At 38.1% G+C, this 22,975-nt stretch overlaps 1 protein-coding gene across 3 annotated transcripts in view; it reads right to left on the reverse strand.

Moving 5' to 3' along the window:
• Positions 1–525: 525 nt before the first annotated feature.
• The window catches only part of NTN4 (netrin 4), a 40,611-nt gene continuing 18,161 nt past the window's right edge, over positions 526–22,975 (reverse strand). For 2 of the 3 annotated variants that reach the window (XM_070754784.1, XM_070754785.1), the window contains exons 4-10: positions 16,150–16,276; positions 15,115–15,303; positions 13,520–13,733; positions 11,815–11,930; positions 9,617–9,685; positions 3,694–3,864; positions 526–2,405 (exon numbers count right to left, since the gene is read on the reverse strand). In XM_070754784.1, the coding sequence (XP_070610885.1) occupies positions 2,272–2,405; positions 3,694–3,864; positions 9,617–9,685; positions 11,815–11,930; positions 13,520–13,733; positions 15,115–15,303; positions 16,150–16,276 (1,020 nt within the window). In that variant the 3' untranslated portion in view covers positions 526–2,271. Of the gene's footprint in view, positions 2,406–3,693; positions 3,916–9,616; positions 9,686–11,814; positions 11,931–13,519; positions 13,734–15,114; positions 15,304–16,149; positions 16,277–22,975 lie in introns of those variants that run through there. The other variant, XM_070754786.1, reaches the window with a different exon arrangement.

Below are 22,975 nucleotides of genomic sequence, written 5' to 3' on the forward strand. Positions count from 1 at the left end.
ATGTGATCTTTAAAGTAGCGAGTAGTTCTAAAAAAAAAATCACTTGACTGTACAGTATTTGATTGAATATCTAAAAATATAGGCTGCAGATTTGTTCCAAAACTATTGGTTATTTATGGCAATCCTAGTTCTCCATTTAGACACTGTAGTAAAAGTAGATTTTCCATCAATTTTAGTAACAGGAAGATATAGTTCTCTGAAGTAATTATATTAAAATTTAATCTTCTTCATGTAATTCTCCACTGAAAACCACCTAGACATTTACATACTTGCAAGACCAATATAAGTAGCCAAATATAGTCATTCAAATGAGAGGTGATAATTGTGTATCATGTATCTTGTGGCAAACTGTGTGAGTCTCAGCAGGACTAATTTTCCTGTTAATGGATACAGTATATATTTGCATGTAATTCATGTGAAAACAATCTCATTTGTCTTAGTCCTAAGGACCAATATTTACAACTTGAATTATTTTACATTTAAGATTTTGACAGGTTATAATATTGCAAAAATGTATCATGACAATTTTTAGAATTGTAACACATTTATTATACATATAAAATAGAAAAACAACATCTAAAACAGTATCATTTTTAAGAATCCATAGGATCACAATAAAAAAATTACAGATGAGCCATGGATGACTGTTTTATTTACTTTGTATAGTGCCTTTGCCTTTATTTTTGAATGTTCATATAAATAGTGCTTAATGTTTGTGTTTGCGTTAACAGAACAATGTAGATACCAGTCATGAAGTTCTTGATATATAAAATATATGCAAGAGTATGTACACCAAATGTAGAAGCAGAAGATGACAATTTAAGAAAACAATTTACAGTATATCTAAATATTACAAAACTAAAAACTAAAGCCAGGCAAATTCACACTTTTTATAAACTTCCATTAATTTTTAAGTTTACTGATATCAAATAAATCAAATTATTATTTTGAAGTTGGGGTTCCACTGTAAATATATTCTTTTTCATAAGTTATCTTTAATTTTTCTGAATGGCTTTTGCCATTTTATAAGGAAAGAAATTATCCTAATAGTTTTAGCAAGATCCTGTGCTGTCCCTGTTCCCCAATATTAGATTGCTCACACTGGAAGGGGGCAGGTAATAAAGTGCTTTATACATAAAATACTTGAAGTCAAAATTCTAGTAAAGGTATAGGAGTTTCATTAATGGTTTTAAGTGCTCATGGCTGCAACTTCCTGCACAACCCCCAAAAGCCATTGATTTAACCAACTTGAGTTAGCATTCTTTTGTACTTCAGTGGAGATCCTATGTACTGCTTTTATAAATGACCATTAATATATTGTCATTTCCATTATATCTACAGAAACCTGAATACAAACCTAACCAAATTCCCCTTTAAGATTGCAATTCACTAATGTAGCATTCAGTTAATCTCTTACATTACAACAGTACAAATAACATCAATTACTTCATCCATCACAAATGTATATACATATTTCCAAAGAATAAAATGAAAGCTTCAGCTTTTAAATTATCCATACCTTTCTGCACGGTTTAAATAAAACATTTAAATTGGACATTAAATCTATATTGATTATGAGAAGTTTAAGGAAGTAATGACAAGGCAAATTCTGCCAAATTAATAGGTTTTACTCAGCGGTGAAATCCAGCAGGTTCTGACAGGTTGTGGAGAACCTGTGACAGAAAGTTTGAGTAATTCAGAGAACCTGTAGTGGAAATATTGAGGAGTTCGGAGAATTGGCAAATACTAACTCTGGCTGGCCCCAGAGTGAGGTGGGAATGGGGATTTTAAGTATCCTTCTCCTGCCATGACCACCAAGCCACGCGCACCAAATCACATTACGCCCACCAAACCACGCCCACAGAACCAGTAGTAAAAAAAAAATGATTTCACTACTGGTTTTACTTTTAAGTATCTTGGTCCAGTCCAGAAAAAAAATCTGAGGAAATTATGTTTACAAAATGCTTTGACAACATCAAACTGATGATCATTGATAAAATTGAAATGCTGTATCCCTTATTACCTCACTTGTGGATTGTTACATTTAGTTCATATTTCTCATCCTATGGCCTAGAAAAAGGGGGTTGTGTAAGAAAGCTTCAACTATTATTGCAATCTGAAATGAGGTGTTTTGAGTCAAGCTGAATGGGCTATGAATTAAAGTTCTTTTTTATACTACATTTAGCACTGTTCCCTCACATTCCAGTTTTAATCTCAGAGGTTGTTCTTGAAGTTTACACATATGTTTTTATGCATAAACAAATGCCATTTTCAGACACATTTTTTAAAAACCCGTAAGATTTTTTTCCCCAGAGCTGATTTCCACTGGTGAACAAAACTTTTCATATTGACTATCAGTCTGTTTGATTGAACATCTTCATATCCAGCCACAAGATACTTCAGTCCTGCAGATAAAATGGACATATGGTATATCTTAATTATTTGTGCTTAACATATATTGGAAAAATATTATTTATTATGAAAAAAAAACATTTAATTACAAGAAAAGGAGAAATAATGTATATGAGATGACTGCTATAAATTGTCCAGTCACTTCAGTGAAATAGGTTGTGTAGAAATTTAATAAACAAAATTAAAATAAAGTACGGTAATTTTAAATAAAATTTTCATCATAGTTATTGTAACAAATGCAATCCTTAATTGCCAGTTAGTCAATATATTTTTGTTATTGCTGTGTGAATGATATTGTGAAAAAGATATCAATATTATTATAGCAACTATCATTTACAAGAGATTGTATTTATATTTCCTTTAAATAAAATCTGTTTGCTTCATTAATTGTACAGCCTCAGCAAAATTACATGAGAAAAGGCACAACACTTTGTTAATTAAAGTAGCTATAGGACAATTTTTGTTTCCCTACAAAATTAAGTTACTTGCACTATTTTACATATTTAAGTAGAATTTTGCTGGGAAAATAATTGTGTAGAAGTTCCACATTAATAAAAGTACTTAGTACACATTATAATGAGTAAGCAATGAAGGAATTGCTTAGCATTATATTAAACTGATTTTAACAGTATAGGCCAGTGATGGCAACCTTTTTTTCGTTGGGTGCTGAAAGAGCGTGGGTGTGCGCTGTCGCACATGTGCAAGAGCCTACACCTATAATTCAATGTCTGACGAAGTGAAAACAGCTTCCCCATCCCCCACAGGCCCTCTGGAGGCTGGAAACAACCTGTTTCCCAACTTTTGGTGGGCCCAGTAGGCTCCTGTTTTGTCCTCCCCAAGCTCCAAAGGCTTCCCTTGAGCCGGGGGAGGGTAAAAATGCCCTCTCTCATCCCCCTGGAGGCTCTCTGGAAGCCAAAAATGCTCTCTCTCATCCCCCTGGGGGCTCTCTGGAAGCCAAAAATGCCCTCCCAGAGTTTCTGTGTGAGCCAAAAATCAGCTGGTCGGTACACACATGCATGTTGGAACTGAGCTAGGGCAACGGCTCACGTGCCAGCAGATATGGCTCTGCATGCCACCTGTGGCACCTGTGCCATAGGTTCGCCATCACTGGTATAGGCAGCATGACAGTTTTATTTTCAGAAGCATCAAGCTTTTTTTTAGCACATGAAACAAAATGAAATTTATATAATATACAAATAGTGCAATATCGACTTGTATGATTTTTTACAATCAATTATATATAATTAAGGTTTTATGAAATAAATATATATAAAAACCTACCAGGATTAAGAATTGGGCAGGTACAACCTCGATTAGTCCATGATTCTGGATAAAGAATCCGTTTTCCTTGGACAATCTTCAGTTTTGTAGATTTCAATACTTTCTGGATCATCACATTGACCTCAGCATGAGACCCTTTATCATGAGCAGATAAAATCTTTGCCTTTACCACTGTGGGAAGACAATTTCAGAAGGAAGAATATATCTTCTCTTTTCATTCCACTGGAACGGAATGAAATATATTGCTCAAAAAGATAAAAGGAATGCTCAAATAACACATCCTAGATCTGAATGAATGAAATATTCTCATTGAATACTTTGTTCTGTACAAGTTGAGTATGCACAACAGCATGTGAAATTGATTATCAATCAGTAGTGCTTCCTAAGTGGACAATTTGATTTCACAGAAGTTTGATTTATTTGAAGTTATATTGTGTTGTTTAATTGTTCCCTTTATTTTTTGAGCAGTGTATAAATAATGACTAAAAGCAATGTGCGGTATAAATCTTTAACACAAGAGTTACAACTATAATAGAGTCTGCCCATCATGAATTATGTTGCTTGCATAATTAGTACATCATTTCACATTAATAATTAGTTCTGCTAATATTAGGAATAGTCCCTTTCATTCACGTTATTTTGTGCATTTTTTTCTGGTATTTTAACATATTTACTGCTGATATCAGCACCAATATGGGGACATGAACAAGATTTATACTGAAGATAGGATCTGCTGGTAGGAGCAGAGGGAAATCTGAAATCTGTTATTTTTTTAAATTGTCAAAATATCTTCTTTATCGCAATAGGATTTGCTGATGATGATATATTTTGTGCACCTAACACATCATAAGATTCTTCTCTATTCCATTTTAACAATGCAGCAGAGAAAAGCTTGCAGTTTTTTTTAACATGACCACAATACATTTGCCTTCCCCCTTATTCTGAGCATCCAGTAAAAAAGAAAATACAGTGTTCCCTCGCTTTTCGCGGGGAATGCGTTCCGAGACCGCCCGCGAAAATCAAATTTCCGCGAAGTAGAGATCCGGAAGTAAATACACTATTTTTGGCTATGAACAGTATCACAAACCTTCCCTTAACACTTTAAACCCCTAAATTGCAATTTTCCATCCCCCTAGCAACCATTTAGATTATTACTCACCATGTTTATTTATTAAAGTTTATTAAAAAATATATATATATTAAAAGCAGACGAAGGTTTGGCGATGACATATGACGTCATCGGGTGGGAAAAAACGTGGTATAGGGAAAACCCCCGCAAAGTATTTTTTAATTAATATTTTTGAAAAACCGTGGTATAGACTTTTTGCGAAGTTCGAACCCGCGAAAATCGAGGGAACACTGTATTGTGAAATCAATCATAGATTATTTTTATTGCTGTTGCATTTGTTCAGAATGCTGCGTTGGTAACTATAATTAGATGCGTGTTATTTGCTTTGGAGCAATTTACAATAAAAATTTGGGACTGTAGAGCTTATTCTTATTGATTTCTCCACAGGCTACTTTTCAATTTACTTCAGACTAAGAGAAGAAGAAATCCATGTATTGCTTCCTTAAAGTAAGAAACATCTACTCTAGTTGGAACAAATGCAGTTTCCTATCTGAAAGAAGCAAATTCTTTCTGCAAGCAAAGTCCAACCCTACCCTGCAAAGGTTCACAATAAAGATACTTAAAATCATGGTAGAAGTCAAGATACCTTCTTACCTATCCAGTATTAAATTGTTTCTATTTATTTTTGTGAATCATGTTTGTGGGATTAAAGGATTTAAAATGAATAAATATCTGCTAAGGAATCTTTTGCAATAGGAAAAAATGTACTTGAACCCTGCTACAGTTGCCAACTGATTTCTTGTAATATCTCTGTCTGATTTCATTTCCATATCAGGAAATTTTTTGTCCAATTAAGTGCTGGGCCTGATGCAACAGTTAAAAGCACTGGAAACCTGCCAAGAAAAACCTGATAATTTGTGCACTTTCCGGTCTGGTCCATAGAACAATCAAAATGGTACATTAATAACTTCTTAATATTAGAATTTACCACCTGTACAACTATAAATCAAAAAAGTAGAAATTAGACATTGAAAAGTGTTTATAATTTCTCTAATTTGTTTATTAGAAATGAGTACAAACTGTCTAGTCACTAGTGTTTAGAAACAACATGAGATGGTAAAGTTACATTATATTGCTTCAGATTCAGGTAATTAAATCTGCACCATATTTTTTCATATTTTTAAATTAATTTCTGTAACTGTTCGCCATACATAAGTGTTGGTTATGACCTATAAATCCCTACATGGCATAGGACCAAACTATCTCCAAGACCGCCTTCTGCCACACAAATTCCAGAGGTCGGTGAGGTCCCACAGAGTTGGTCTCCTTGGGGTCCTGTTGATCAAACAATGTCGGCTGGCGGGACCTAGGGGAAGAGCCTTCTCTGTGGTGGCCCCGACCCTCTGGAATCAGCTCCCCCTGGAGATTCGCACTGCTCTCACCCTCCTTGCCTTCCGAAAGAGTCTAAAAACACATCTTTGCCATCAGGCCTGGGGACATTAGATCTTCCCCTGTCCAATGAATGTCGTTAGCGTGATTATTGTGTGACTGTGAATGAATGTTTTAAAACCAGAATTTTAAGAATCCTTTTTTTAGCATATTAATTGGACAAACTATTGTACTTTGGTATATGTTGTGAGCCGCCCCGAGTCCACAGAGAGGGGCAACATACAAGTCCAAACAAACAAACAAACAAACAAACAAATACAGTAGACATGAATTTGAAAGTTTCATTTTGTCTCATCAAAGTGCAGCATTGAATCTAAGTGCAAAAGAATTGTTAGTTCTGTGAAAAAGAAACCTGCAGTATACAGTCCAGAAGCTGTATGTGTATTCTGCTTAGAAAATAAAATTATAAGCATAAAATCAGCTGCAAAGTGAGGATGCATTGGTGTTAAAAGAAAAAAAACATGAGCCACTTTTGCAAACATGCTTCTTGGTGCTAGACCACCAAACAAACACTGAGGGGAAAAGAGCATAACTGATTGACTTGTCAGATATATTGCTCACTAAAGATAGAGAAGTAGCGCCATGTGAATTATGCTGGTTCTAAACTAAATGTTAAGCACATTAGAGTGTTTGTATCTAAAGTAGATGTTCAGGTTCCCAAAATAAAGAACACCAACTATTTTGGATAATTAAAATGACCACATAATAACTAGCCAAAGAATGAGTTGAACTGCAAAGAGTAAGGAACCATTGCTGTATTAAATTATATAATATGGAAAGATAAAAACCAAATACAGTGGTACCTCGGTTCTCAAACGCCTCAGTTTTCATACATTTCGGATTTCAAACAAAAGTTTCTGCAAAAATTTGCTTCGGTATCCAAACAAAAATTCGGATACTGAACAGAAAATTTTGTTTACTATCCGAAATGTAAGATCTGAGGGGACGAGGTCAGAGGGAATGGGAGTCAGAATCCCGACACACCCCTCCTGGCTGCCCTCTTAACAGCCTCCCAGTCTCTACCTTGTAACTGCTCCAAGCTGCAGGAAGGGTAGGGCTGGCTGCAATACCGGCAGCTTCGGGGGGCTCCTTTCCTCAGCGGTTCAGTTCGGTACCTCCAGGCAGCTGCACCAACTTTTTCCTTCCCGGCGGCGGCGGCTCCGGCGGCTTCCCTACGAGGAGGAGCAGCGTCAGGAACGTCATGTGATGAAGGTAAGCCGCCGTCGCCGGGAAGGAAAAAGTTGGTGCAGCTGCCTGGAGGTACCGAACTGAGCTTGGAGCAGTTACAAGGTAGAGACTGGGAGGCTGTTAAGAGGGCGGCCAGGAGGGGCGTGTCGGGATTCCGACTCCCATTCCCTCTCACCCCGTCCCCTCAGATCCTTATCCCATAGAAAATAGAGGAAATACTGTAGATTTAATTGGTTCCCAGCAAGTCAATGGGCTGGGAACCAATTAAATCCATTTCCATTATTTCCTATGGGATAAATTAATTCGGTTCTCAACCAAATCGGTTCTCAACCACACTTCTGGAACGGATTGTGGTCGAGAATCAAGGTACCACTGTACTAATCTGTTGGATGTCATGAATTAATTAACACATCTCACTAGACGGAAAAATGCAGAACCGCAATAACTAGTGTTACATGCAGCTGCTTCCCCAAAAGCAGTAGTGGGATTCAAATAATTTAACAACTGGTTTGCCCAGTAACAGATTGGCCATTGTGGAAGGCGTGGCCTATCCCCATCCTCCATCTCCACCCCACATGTGGGACGAGCTTCCCGCAACAGCCAGACTGCCCCTCTGCAAACCGGTTGTTAAATTACAACCACTCCTGCTATCTAAGTGGATCCTGGGCTCTGCACTGCAATGGAGAAAAAGGAAATGGAGTGACCAGCATGAAGGAAGGAGAAAGAGCTGGGAGAAGAAAGAGGGAAAGCTGCCTCCTTCCCTTGCGCTGGCTGCTCTGTTTCCTCTTTCTCCATTGCAGCGCAGCACAGTGACACACAGCTTGCCCGACCCACCAGCACCCAGATACCCTCGCTTCCCCCAAGCATTTCTTTGCCTATCTGATTTCCAGCTCGGTCATGTTTCTCCACCACATTTTTCACCGATGTGTGCAGGGAACAGGTTTGTGGGACTAAAAAAAAAAAGTTCAATCAATTCCAACTTCACAAGATCTTTTTTTTTTCACGAGAAATTGGAATTGATTAATTGAACTTTTTTTTTAGTCCCAGAAACTTTTTTTTCCTTGCACACAATGGCGAGAAATGCAACAGAAAAAACCAATGGATCTGGAAATCAGGTAGAAAAAGAAATGCTTGGATGAAACAAGGGCATCTGGGTGCTAGGCGCTGAAATGGGTCAACCCTCCCCAGCAGTTGCCCAGGCCCACTGTAGGGAAGGCACTTAAAGGTGGCAGCATTCTAGCTTTGACTTGGAAGGGGCATCCGGCATTAGTGCTGCAGGCAGGATGCCCGCTCACTTCACCTCCTTTCCCAACCCTCTGGTGCTCTGCTGACACTTTGGACCTGGGCACAGGCCCTGCCCCGCTGCCTGCTGTAAAGTAAGGCGGTTTTCACCTGAGTGATGTGATCAAAGGTTTCTGGTGCTCCTCTCTTGGACTTCCGGGGAGGGGTTTTCCCCCTGCTGCCTGGAAGAAAGTTGAATGAAAACAAGATGTGTTCAGGAAAACACAGATTTTTCTGGAACACATCTAACTGGTTTGCTGAACTCAGGAAAAAATTAGCTGCCAATTCTACTGAACCGGTGTGAACCGGCTGAATCACATCACTGTCTAGACCAGTGTTTCCCAACCTTGGCAACTTGAAGATATTTGGACTTCAACTCCCAGAATTCCCCAGGCAGCATTTGCTGGCTGGGGAATTCTGGGAGTTGAAGTCCAAATGTCTTCAAGTTGTCAAGGTTGGGAAACACTGGTGTAGAATATTATGATTTTTTTATTTTTGCAGAAAGCAAAAGACAGGAAACTTTATGGCAGAACACTTGCAGAGTGCTAGATGCTGAAGCAGAAAATGAGTACAAGGCAAGAAGAGTTAGCACAAGAGAGAAAGAGCGTTAGACAAATTATCCCATTAGGTTGGCTCCTTTCCTTTTAATCTTCTTGGAATCCCGCAAGACCTATTTATACCATCAATCCTGAAGATTGATGTAGATGGCTGCACTATTGAGATTGAGTTATTTTGCAAATGGATTAGTTTGTGATGTAGGCTGGGCAGCCCGTGAATATCCTACCACTGTGTGGAAGTTTCCAGTGTTGAAACTCAAGGGTTTTGGACTACATCTTCACAACAGTCTTTATTTTCTGACAGTAAATGTGTGTTTGTGTGTGTGTGTGTTTATAAAGTGTGAAATGTATGGGTATATATGTATGTATTTTGACTCACCATATGTATATTTCATGGCACAAAAGATCTTAAAATTTTGCAGAACTTGATCTTTACATTCACACTTGCCTGTGGAAACACCAAAACACCTGTTACCACGAATCACCAACACTTCTAAATGCTATTACATCATATTACAAACACCAAATGAATGGTATGGTTGCCCATATTTGGTGAAGTGAACTTGGAAGGACCATATTATGTATATATAAGAATATGCAATACTTAATGTATTGTAATTTTCAAGGATACATTTCTTTCAAGAAATTGATTATTTTTGCATGAAATACTGTTTGTCTATCCTGGCGAGACTGCAAGACCTGAATTGCTCAGAATATTTGAAGAAGCCCTTGAAATCTTAATAGGCTATGAATGAGGAACATTTTGAAAGAGGTTAATTTTGTGATTCATATTTCTGAAATTCTAGCTATGCACTGGATCAAATTGCCCAGAAATACTAAGTGCAGTGGAAAGACTATGGGAGGGGATAGGTCCCCATATCCTGCTATGTGAGACCAGGGGTGGATTCTGGCTAACCTCGCTGCCGGTGTGCTTCTCAATGTACTGCCCGGGCGCGCGCACATATGCAGTGCTAAAAAAACCCCCAGGGCATGGCAGGCCTGGGTCGCTACTGATTCTAGTAACCAAGGCTACTACCAGTTCCATAGAACTGGTCCAAACCAAGAGGAACCCACCTCTCTGTGAGAGGCTTCTGGATGACTCCTATGAGAAACATAGAAACATAGAAACATAGAAGTCTGACGGCAGAAAAAGACCTCATGGTCCATCTAGTCTGCCCTGATATTATTTTCTGTATTTTATCTTAGGATGGATATATGTTTATCCCAGGCATGTTTAAATTCAGTTACTGTGGATTTATCTACCACGTCTGCTGGAAGTTTGTTCCAAGGATCTACTACTCTTTCAGTAAAATAATATTTTCTCATGTTGCTTTTGATCTTTCCCCCAACTAACTTCAGATTGTGTCCCCTTGTTCTTGTGTTCACTTTCCTATTAAAAACACTTCCCTCCTGGACCTTATTTAACCCTTTAATATATTTAAATGTTTCGATCATGTCCCCCCCTTTTCCTTCTGTCCCCCAGACTATACAGATTGAGTTCATTTAGTGTTTCCTGATACGTTTTATGCTTAAGACCTTCCACCATTCTTGTAGCCCGTCTTTGGACCCGTTCAATTTTGTCAATATCTTTTTGTAGGTGAGGTCTCCAGAACTGAACACAGTATTCCAAATGTGGTCTCACCAGCATTCTATCATAATCATAATCTCCCAAAATACTGAAATAAGAATAACTCTTGACCTAGTCTAACAGGACTTTTATTGAGTTCTTGGGTCTTTCTGCCCAGGTTTCCAAGTGTTCCTTGTTTGTTTTATAAAAGAAATGGAAAAAGAATATATTCTACTACTACCAATACTTCTTCTAAAATTTCTTCAGGAAAAAAACCTTATGATACGCTAATTCAAATTAAATCTTCTGACACTACATAGTTTCTCTGTGTGGCGTTCTTAATCATTCTAACAATAATGTTTCTCTTCAGGTAGATGCAATAGAAAGAATATGAAAAGGAAAGAACTTTATATTTTTGCCCAATCCAGCAATATAAATAGTAATAAATATTTTGTCAATATGAAATCATAAGGGGTGACTTACACAATCCTGCCAGTGATGGTTTTAATGAGACACTCTTTCTTTTAATATACCAAGCTAAAACTTTAGAAAGAATTAATTTAGACAAAAGAAGCTAACATTGATACACTTAAAGGATGAAAATCAATAATGTAAACCTAACAACATTATTTATTTGCATAAAAAACTGGGTTCCAGCACACAGTTAATGTTCATTCCAAAAACAATGATTGGAGACAGTTCATTGGGGCCAGGAAAGGGAATGTGTTCCTCAGAAAAGCAGCATCTTGCCTACCGATGCTCCAGTTCTTGCTCAGATTATTCTTAATTTTCTGGCTTTTTGAAACATAGGCTAGAAATCTTGGTACTGAAAATCACTTCATCAGAATAAAAACAGAACAATTGTTTTTATATGATTGAAGAAGAGATCTTGTTTCATTTACTGAAGATTTTGTATTTTATTTGTGACCTTCTGATCATAAATCAATGTCTCTCACTGATTATTAATCCGTAAGATTACCTTCCCAGCTGGCCCGCCAACACAATCTTACCTGAATGTCTAAGAGCAGAGTATCCTTGTTCTTCTTCCCACTCCCAAGCTACTTCACTCCTGTTATGTACAGAATAGAGACCAGGGGTTTCATGGTACCAGTCTATGTCTGCATTGCTAAAAAAGAAATATTGGGAAATATTTCTTATGAAATAAGTTCAGTTCAGTTCAAGTATTATAAAGAACTGTCTTCATAAAATGATGTCAGGGTTTTTAAAAAATAATCATGTTAAGAATGCATATGTGTGAAATTCAGCAGGTTCTAGAGAACCGGTAGGCGAAATATTGAATAGTTCAGACAGAGAACTGACAAATACCACTTATGACTGGCCCCAGAGTGGCGCGGGAATGGAGATTTTGCGGTATCCTTCCCCAGCACTGCCCACCCAGCCATTCCATGTCCACCAAGCTACGCCCAGATAATCGGTAGTAAAAAAAATGTGGGTTTCACCACCGTGTCATACTCGTAGTCAGCATTGTTGTTTTCTATTTGTTTATTTTAAAACCAGCTAGAGACCTGGACTCATTTAATTTCCTCATCAAATATTCTAAGGGTTTTTTTTGCAGACATTAACCAAATCATTAACCTCCGGAACCGCCTGCTACCGCACGAATCCCAGCAACCAATAAGGTCCCACAGAGTTGGCCTTCTCCAGGTCCTGTCGACTAAACAATGTCGTTTGGCGGGCCCCAGGGGAGGAGCCTTCTCTGTGGCGGCCCCGACCTTCTGGAACCAACTCCCCCCGGAGATTAGAACTGCCCCCACCCTCCCTGTCTTTCGTAAACTACTCAAGACTCATTTATACCGCCAGGCATGGGGGAATTGAGATAGCTCTTCCCCCTAGGCCATTACAAGTTATGCATGGTATGTTTGTGTGTATGTTTGGTTTTATAATAGGGGTTTTTAGTTGTTTTTTATTATTGGATTGTACATGTTGTGTTTATTATTGTTGTTAGCTGCCCCGAGTCTGCGGAGAGGGGCGGCATACAAATCCAATAAATTATTATTATTATTAATTATTAAAAGCCCTTAGTTTATAACCTTCCTTCTTAATATTTATACCACTTATTTTTCTATCTTGTCTGATATCTCTATTCAAAACTTTGATCACCAAGATAAATAGCAGATTTCACATGCTAGTTAAGTCACCATTAATAACAATTTTTGCTTGCTGTGATATCTAAACAGCTTTGACCCACTTGAATAAAATTCCCACCAAGATTCATTTCTTCTAGGACTTTAAACATAAAAACCCAATTTAAGTTGTCAAAGGACTTAAATATAATCTTGAAAAAAACATTAATTGTCCTTAAAAATTGTTCAGATGACAATTCTTCCAAGCATAACCTCAAACGTCACAACTTTCTTTAATCCAACATATACGGAACAATACAGTATACGCTTGGAGAACATGCCACGTATTCACCAATGATTTGGGCCAATAATTTAATAAGGTTTAATACATTCAGCTACTTTCAAATCTTAATGGTTCAAGCTGAGTACCAGAAAGAAAAGTCATGATGTTGATTTTGTATATCTTGCAGTCAAGTACTACTAAGCTTTTTAAATTTTTGTTCATAAAATAGTATGAATTTATTTGTAAATTTGTGCTTTTTATGGTGATCTCTACTTCAGACACAGGATTATTAAAGATAAATTGTTGTTCCTATTATGATAAGCCGACAACATAATTTTTTCTACTCACCTGTTGATGCAGTCTCCATTGATTGAATCACAATTTCCTGCACAATCACATGGTCGACAGCCATAATGTCCAAATCCCCAGTATCCTACCATACACCGGTCACACTGAGGACCAGACACTCCAGGTTTGCAGGGACAATCACCATTGCTGGGGTCACAGAAAGTGCTGTTGCTAAAAGGAAGCATGGCTGATCCAATGGGGTTGCAAGAGCACACTGCAATATCAAAACATGCATATGAGGGACTGGTCTTCATATTCAATAGAGTATGAAACTTCAGTTCGATTCAGATTCATTCAATTCAATAACAGTGATTCCCAACCTTTTTTCACTATGCCCCGCCTAAGCATCTCTAAAATTCTGATTCCCCACCTTCATGACATATTATTCTTACTATTGAAAAAGTGAACTCCTACTCACATGGAGGAAGCCTAGAAGACCATTCACTTGGTTTAAACAAGATTCCAAATGCCCGCATTAAAAATCAAATTTCCCCCTTGTGGGGCATTGACCCCACGTGAGGAACCACTCCTCTAGATTCTTCCAAATTTTCCTCTAAAGTTTCTCCTGAAAATTATGCCTATGTCTATTTCTTCTCAAATATATGAGTTTGCAGCTAAACACGAAGCAAAAAAGATTAACTAAATGAGTACATTTCAATGCCAACAATATAGAGAGACGGGGCATTGGGTTCAAGAAAACATGTATAAATTAGGTGTATGAAATAATGCACAGATTATACAGCAAGGGCTTTAGAATAGAATTTTTGATTGGCCAGGTGTGATTGGCCAAACAAGGAATTTGCCTTGGTACATATGCTCTCACTATATATAAAATAAAAGATACGTTCGTCTAGAATCATAAGGTACAATGCTTAATAATAGTCCTTTATTGTCATATGAGCTCATGTAATAGAATTCAGTTTATCTGTAACACTAGAAATAAACATTTCAGGAAATGGCCAGTGTATAGATAAACATTTCACTTCCCATTCCTCTAATAATATCTCTGCTCATGACATTGGTTTCTCTCTTTCCGTTAACTAGAACTTCCTGCTTTAAAGGTATCTGATTCCACCATTTCTGATATGACTATAACATTACATATAATTATTTAGACTTCCTCTTCTTAACTGAATCCAAAGCACTGCACTGTTAATCATCATCACCTTTATGCATACTACATAATCCTTCTAAATGGAAGCTCTAAATTATATAAATAATTCTGACCACTCTATTTGCCTAGACTGAGGCTGATAAAATTCATGGTTGAGCAAAAATGTAGTTGAGATTGAATTAAAACTCGTGTTCCCTTATTCCAACTTTATGTTGTATCGATATTGTGTTGCACTATTTATTTAGAAAACCTAAAATATTCGTATTCAATCATTTGTGAAATAAGTATATTTTAAGTTCTCTCCTAAGCTGTAGCAAGAAATGAACTGTTTCCTAGTTGTACTCAAAAAAAATTATCCAAGTATACTGGAATACATCTACCAGGTATGCATACATAAAAAGAAGCCCAAGGTAAAACCCCTAATATATTATTTTTTTAAAACATCCAATGTTGGAAGCTTGAAAAATTAGGATTGGCTTACATTTGCAGGTGTCATGAGCAGAAAAAGGCTTTCTAAGATCTCGATAAAAGCCTGGTTTGCAACGTTCACAGTGCTGTCCTTCAGTATTATGTTGACAGTTGTCACAAATGCCCCCACTTTGGTTCCCTGATGCCAGCCATGTGTCCATTTCAAAGTGACAAGTGTCAGAGTGTCCATTGCATTTACAAGCTGAAACATACCCAAGATTAAAGGAGGGTGGAGGAGAAAAAAGATCAGGATTTTGCTGTTTTGTAAAAAAAAAAAAAAGGTTCACAACATGGAAACTGTAAATAGTGAAAGCAAATAATGTGTGAATATATGTGTAAATTGAGCAGATTGTATTCCTGTCTAGTGTATTTAGCTTGTCAAATGTGAAATGTCTAAAATTATCATGGATGAATAGATGGGTATAATGTTTAATTAAATAATATTTCCAATAAAATACTGTAAAAGAAAATACAATAAAAAATCATGGTTATTTCAAAATGTTATATTTAATCAAATTTCAAACAAGTTTTTCTTGGCATACATTTAGGATAGCTGTAAACTGTTTATTTCTAGGTACTTTATATATTTTAAATGAAAGCTGCAAACCTTCTGATTTTAATTCAGAACATTTCATTTAAATGCCACGGTAAAATATAAGTGACAGTTACTTGACTTTTCAGTAGACCAAACAATGTGACTTTCTTCACTCTGATGCTCTTCATAAAATATGTACTAAATAATCTGGAATGCTTTTTAAACCAACCGGCTTTCTTTCAAGATTTTCAAACCGGATCCCATCACTGAAAAGTGAAATTAGATGACTTAATTCTTTTTCCAAATAATATATTCTACAACATGATGATTTTCAAACAGCACCTACTCAGTAAGTGTCTGTTCTTATTTTTGTAAGCAGAGAAATTCTTTAAAAGGATGCAGATGGTAGTTTTAGTTTTGTCTTGAACTGTTTTATCTCATCATTTGCAGAAAAAAACTTTGTTATTACACAATAGCCTATGAATGATTTCATTACTTTGATCTCACACTTACGTTTGCATCCATTTGGAGCTCCTGTTTGGCCATTTGCAGCAAGCCAGGGTTGGTCATTGTAAAGAGGGGCGCAATGCTGACAATGAGTTCCTGCAGTATTATGTTTACATATGCATCTCCCATGGACCTAACAATTGAAAACAACCATGTCTGCAATGGCATGTAGACAGATTTCAACATTCAGATATTGCCATTACACAATTTCACAAGGTATGTGCTACTCTTGGGCAATAGAAAAGCCTTTTGTAATGAAAATAATAAAGGAAAATAATTCCTTTTTGAAGACTGATGACTGAGAGATTATCCAATTAATAATCAGAGCACTTTCCTACCATAAATTTAATTGCATGTAACACTTTCCAGTTATAAGAGAATTTGATATTCTTAATGCTGTTCCCTACACAAGCAATGGGTTGTATGGTTTTTTTATAGAATTAAGCAAATGCATAGATGCTGGAAAAATGAGAATAGGGAGAGGCTGCTACAGCTCACACGGTAAGTAAGTTGTAAGAAATGGGAAAACATGTAATTGGAGAAGGGAGATAAGGTTGCAGTGATACTAATATTCATATTCCAATCTTCCATTACATACTTATTATACTGCACAACTTTCTCAACATAGAAATAATACTTAAAAAATGCTACCAAAAATGAATTTTTTTTTCTGAAATAAAGTACCACTTGAGCATCACAAACACACCCTGTAGAAAATAAATGATACTGTTGCATTTAATAATGATAATAATAATAATAATAATTTATTAGATATGTATGCCACCCAGCTCCGCAGACTCCGGGCAGCTCACAACAATAATAACAATATGACAATGTAACAAATCTAATATTTAAAAAACATTTACAAAACCTGTCATTAAAACCATACAAGACAAGCATACCATACATAAAACTATATAAGCCTGGGGGAGGTATCTCAATTCCCCCATGCCTGGCGATATAGATGGGTCTTAAGCAATTTATGAAAGACAAGATTTGTTGAATAATCTTGGAATGACTGGTTCCTATTTAATATTTTTGGATGAAAAGCGAAATGTCTTCAAAGAAAAACCAGAAAGTCCAGTTGCCTCTTGAAAAAGCACCTTTGGGACAACCATGATCTGGGTGACTCAGAACCTCCATAGACATTGACTTTGGTAAATACAAAAAAATCACAGTATTCCTGCTTAGTGATATTGAAAAGCAGGGGTGGGTTCTAATTTTTTTTTACTACTGGTTCTGTGGGTTTGGCTTATTTTGCGAGTGTGGCCTGATGGTCATGTGATGGTGCACGTGGCTTGATGGTCATGTGACTGGACAGGCCAAGCAACAGCAGGAAGAGCATGGACCTTCTGATGCAGGAAGGGACTGCCAGCGATGTCCTCAGATGAAGATGTTGTGAGCAGGGAGGCTCGACCCCCCTTTAGGATCCTCAGTTTGCTCATGAGCACCATTGGCCTTTCTCCTTGCTTCTCTCGGTCAATGCCACTCACTAGTAAACTGCAGCTAGGGTCTCCCTTCCAAGCCAGGCCACCTGGGGGCAGTGTTCCCTCTAATTTTTTGGGGGGTGGGCGGAAAAGTATAGTGTCTGAGCGGCAGTCCCTTCGGGACTGGGTGGCACTCTTTCCCTCTCACTCTTTCCCTCTCGGCTTCTGGGCAGGTTTGAAAAACTCTGAGTTGATGATGATTTTTAAGTGAGCCATTGCTCACTGCTCAGCTTAGAGGGAACTATGGCTGGGGGAAACACATGGGAAGAGTTCCGGTGCCGCTATCTCCTGGGTACTTCCCTCACAGGCCAAGCATCTGGAGGAAATGCGAAAGGCAACCTCCAAGCGGTGGCCAGTGGTGGTGGTGGTGGTGGTGGCAGTAGGTAAAAGGGGAGCTCCAGGCAGGGGTTGGGGAGTGGCAGTGGGTGAAAGGGGAGTTCCAGGCAGCAGCGGGTGGGGGGCTGTCCTTGGGACCCTGGGAAAGCACAGGCTTTCCAGGTGGGACTTACACAAAATGCTGTGCTCCTAGGCAAAAGCAGCAGGAGGGAGAAGCAGCCACCGCTGACCTGGAGAGTACATGATGGAGCCCTCCATGTGTTCTCTTTGCACTTTGGGTCCTGGTAAGTCCGGAAAGCACTGCACCAGAGAGAAACAGGATTCAACCTGTTTCTCTCTGCCTGACCTTTTGGATGGGAGTTACACTTACAGACTTTGTGCTGTGGAAGACTCTCTTGCTCTCCCAGCAAGAGAGCAGGGCAGAGAAAAGAAATCACCGGAGAACAATGCTCCATGTGATCAGCTTCTTCTCTCCACTAGTCTCTTGCTGGGAGAGCGTCTATCATAGCACAGCTATGTGCTCGAAGGCCGATATTTTCAGGCCAATATTTTCAGCACCCATGAGGTCGTTAAGGAGGAAGAAAATGCCATGCATTTTGAAGCCTAGGTTGCTTGGAATGAAAAGCTATTGCAATAGCCCAGGCTTGAAAACACATGGCTGGGACCAAGGAGTGAAACTGCTCCAAGCGTCGGTTCTTCATGGGCGCTGGCATGCCTTCTCCTTTGTCATCAGTTGTAGGAGGAAGGTAAAGTTGTGAGCTCAGTGGGGATGGTGGGGCCCCCGCAACAAGCTAGGCTTCAGGCAGGGTGGACAGGAATGGAACTGTGCCAGGCCTTGGCAGCTTAGCCAGCCACACGAGCTTGGTGGGGATGGTGGTAGTGGCCACAGCAATTTCCAGGAATGGGGCAGGGGGCCTAGCTCGACTGTGACTTACTTATAGGCAGGAGAGGCAGCTCAATTGGGGCACAAGGCAGGCACCACATGGGAACTGGAAAGGCAGCTTAAGTGGTGAGGAGTGAGCGATTGACCGGCGTGAGCGGGCAGGGGTGAGAGTGGCGACTGGGCGGGCAGGGCAAGGGGACAAATGGAGACTGGAGGACTGCTTCAGGGTGTGGCCAGCCAGGCAACTTTGGCTACCCCGGCCAAATTTCCCCTAATGGTTCTAGCGAACTGGTCCATTACTGTAAAAAAGGCCATCAGTGGTGGCGAACCTATGGCACGGGTGCCACAGGTGGCACGCGCAGCTATATTTTCTGGCACGCGAGCCGTTGCCCTAATTCATCTCTAGCACGCATGAGTGCACGGCCAGCTGATTTTCGGCTCACACAGGGGCTCTGGGAGGGTGTTTTCAGCTTCCAGAGGGGTGAAGGGGGGGTGTTTTTGTCCTCCCCAGGCTCCAGGGAAGCATCTGGAGCCTGGTAGGGGTGAAATACGGGCGTACCAGGTCCATCAGAAGCTGGAAAATGGGCTGTTTCTGGCCTCCAGAGGCCTCCAGGGAGTGGAGGAGGCCATTTTCACCCTCCCCAAGCATTGAATTATGGGTATGGACATCACACATCCACAATTGCGCGCACACACATGCTTTTGGCACCTGAGGAAAAAAAAGGTTCACCATCACTGTCCTGTATGGTGCGTCATAAGTGATGCCATATTCATAAAAAGCACATCAGTTACGAGTTGCATCCCAATGTTTCTAGAAAATACTAGATTAATCCTGATCTAAATATCTCCATTCGAAAACATTATAAAGGATTGCTAGACACATTTCCCAGGCTGTTTCATTATTTTGTGAATCAACACATGCAAGTTCATTTAACCAGAATCCTTTTACACACAGCCTATTTTTCATTCTGTCACTGGGCCTTTCCATTTCACTTCACTCACAGACTGCTTTTCTTCTTAGCTTGACAGCTCTCTCGTAATGTCATTTATTATGCTATACAAGGCAAACAGTGTTACAAAAGTTGACCTATGTAAGATAAACGAGTGACTGATTTTCACACATCAAGACAGTTGCTAGGGCATGTTTCCTTCCTTTGCCTTTTTGTTCTTGAATTAATATATTCAATTAGTTCTTTTCAAATTGTCTGTTGTTTTTTTTAAGAAATCCCTCATGACTTATGTTTCTCCATATACTGCATCAAGAAAGGAGTGACTAATCAGCTGTAGACTAAGTTGCTTTCTCTATATCGCCTTTGATTATTCTTAATTGTATTGAAAGATGTCTTGGGTTTTCATTTACAAATGCAGGGAGGTTTGTTTTCAATAGATATCATAGGAATGCATGCCGAAAAAGTAAAAGCCTTCGAAACAATATCAAAAGAATAACAGAAAACCATCTTTAGGAAATGGTTTTAAACTATCAATCTTGCACTACATTTTTTTCAAGAGAATGAAAGGCGAAATGCCACAGCAATAAATATCTTCTGTTAGGAAACTACAGAAAATAAAGGGGGGGTTTGCACTGTATGACCTGTCTTGTAGCCAAATTGAAACTGTTTAATTAACTACTTCTTTATTTTTATTTTGAGTACAGTGATTGTGAGAATGCTTAAATGGAAATATATTTTCTAAATAAAAAAGCTTTTCCTAGTTTTGATATTAGCTTTTCTACTATTTCTACTATTTGATATTATCTTTTCTACTGTTGAACAAATAATCCTACATTCTATTAAAATTACAAGTGAAAGATTTCATTTGATAAATAATTCATTAACAATAACATTTTAATAACATGTTATATACCCAATTACCAATGAAATGTTAAATAAACTGTGAACATGTTATTTGTCTATATCCACCAACTGACAATTGTAGTATTTTAAAAAAACCTTTAAAATATTTAAAATTAATTATCTGAAAGATTACTAAAAAGGTACAATAATTTCAATAATCCTGTGACATAAAAACTCCCTTCTGAAGGATTAAGAATTCTGAGACTGAACTTTTAATGAATTATAAAAAAGGCCCAAAAAGATTTATTAGATATGTGTGGGACTTGAAGAAAAACAAGGAAATTATCAAAGTACTAGTAGGAAAAGATGCCAAGAGTAAGATATAATAGGGAGAAGACTGAATGGATTAATTCCTTCTTTGCATCTTCCTTTAACCAAAAGAAAAAAAGTAGTCTAATCTATAAGAAAATGCATCTTGGGGGATAGAAGACAAACACCAGTCAAATTGGCGGGACCCAGGGGAAGAGCCTTCTCTGTGGCAGCCCCGGCCCTCTGGAACCAACTCCCCCCAGAGATTAGAATAGCCCCCACCCTTCTTGCCTTTCATAAGCTTCTTAAAACCCACCTCTGTCGTCAGGCATGGGGGAATTAAGATATTCTTTCCCCCTAGGCTTCTACAATTTATGTATGGTACGTTTGTATGTATGATTGGTTTTAAAATAAGGGTTTTTAGCTACTTTAGTATTGGATTGTCGCATGTTGTTTTTACCACTGTTGTTAGCCGCCCCGAGTCTACGGAGAGGGGCGGCATACAAATCCAATAAAATGAAATGAAATGAAATTAGCAAAGATGTTACGAGATAACATGGTGCTTTTAATGAAGTTGCTGGGGCTAGAAGGATTACATTCCAAGATACTAAAGGAATGGCAAATGTGATTTCAGAACCACTAACTGTAATTTTTGAGAACTTCTGGAGCACAGGGGAAACGCCAGAAGACTAAAAAAAACCCAACATTATCCCTATTTTTTAAAAAAGGAACAAAGAAAATCCATGAAACTACAGATCAATCAGCCTGACCTTAATATTTTGAAAAATTGTAAAAATGATAATCTGTAAGTTTACCCATGCTTAGAAGAAACAAGGCAATTACTAGAAGTCCACATGGGTTTGTAACAAAATAAACTGTTCTTTTTTTTGACAGCTTAGATTAAAAAATGCTTTGAATGTGGTGTACCAAGACTTCAGTAAAGCATTTGATAAAGTTGACCATAACCTCCCTCCCTAATAAACAATGAAGTATGGATAGTTGCACTAGCAGGCGGCATTATAGTGTTTGAACAACCAAACCCAGTGCCTGGACCTAAATCTATGTTTACACAGAGAGAAATATCTCAGGGTTCTCTCCTAGACCTATGTTCTTCGACATTTATATTATTTATTATATTAATAATACTGAAGATATTATAGTCCTTGATTTATGACTGTAATTGAATCTGGAATTATAGTTGTAACTCATTGTAGTAGTAATTCTCTGATTATTCCACATTTTTTTGTCGTTGTCATTAAACAAATCAATTTTCTCCAACACATGATTTTTCTGGAAACTAGAAATAAATGCTGGAAATTGGCAAAAATGTTGCAAATGTTATGTGACCACAGAATATTGCAAATGGCCATAACGGGGAGAAGGAAACGAGGGTCAGCAATCAAAAACCATATTATACTAGACAGTGGTCTAAAGAGTTTCAATCCAGTACAACAAAAAAGAGAGAAAATCTTTGGCATCTGACAAATGGAATGAACTAGTTGCCTTCAGCAGCTCAGGCAGGGAAGTTGCTTCCCAGCAGGCAACTTTTTAGGATAATCATAAATTGTACACATGCATAGATAAAGGGGAAAGAACATTTATAATTCAAGCAACTGGAAAAAGATTGCAGGAAAAAGATCACAGGTATACTAAAACCTCCAGAAGTCAGGAGTTGCATAACCAGTTTCAACAAAGCAATCAATCTAGAGAAAAGTTCCATCTGAAACAAGGAATGAGGTCCCAGGGCTAAATGCATGCAATGGCAGCCCATATAGTTTTTCAAGAACTTTTAATGCCATTTCAAAATATTTGGATATCTTGGTCTCAACATTTTGGATATTCCATAAATTTAGCAGAATGGGAAAAAATTTGGAACACAAACTACAAACTAACTCTGGCAACATCATACAAGGAAAATCTATATAAAATGTTTTACCATTGGCACCTCCCCCCGGCACGACTCAACAAAATGTACCCAAATGTTTCCCCACTTTTTTGAAATGCAAAAGGGAAACAGAAACCTA

Source organism: Erythrolamprus reginae, chromosome 6 (assembly GCF_031021105.1).
Source record: "Erythrolamprus reginae isolate rEryReg1 chromosome 6, rEryReg1.hap1, whole genome shotgun sequence".
In the NCBI taxonomy this organism is placed as follows: domain Eukaryota; kingdom Metazoa; phylum Chordata; class Lepidosauria; order Squamata; family Dipsadidae; genus Erythrolamprus; species Erythrolamprus reginae.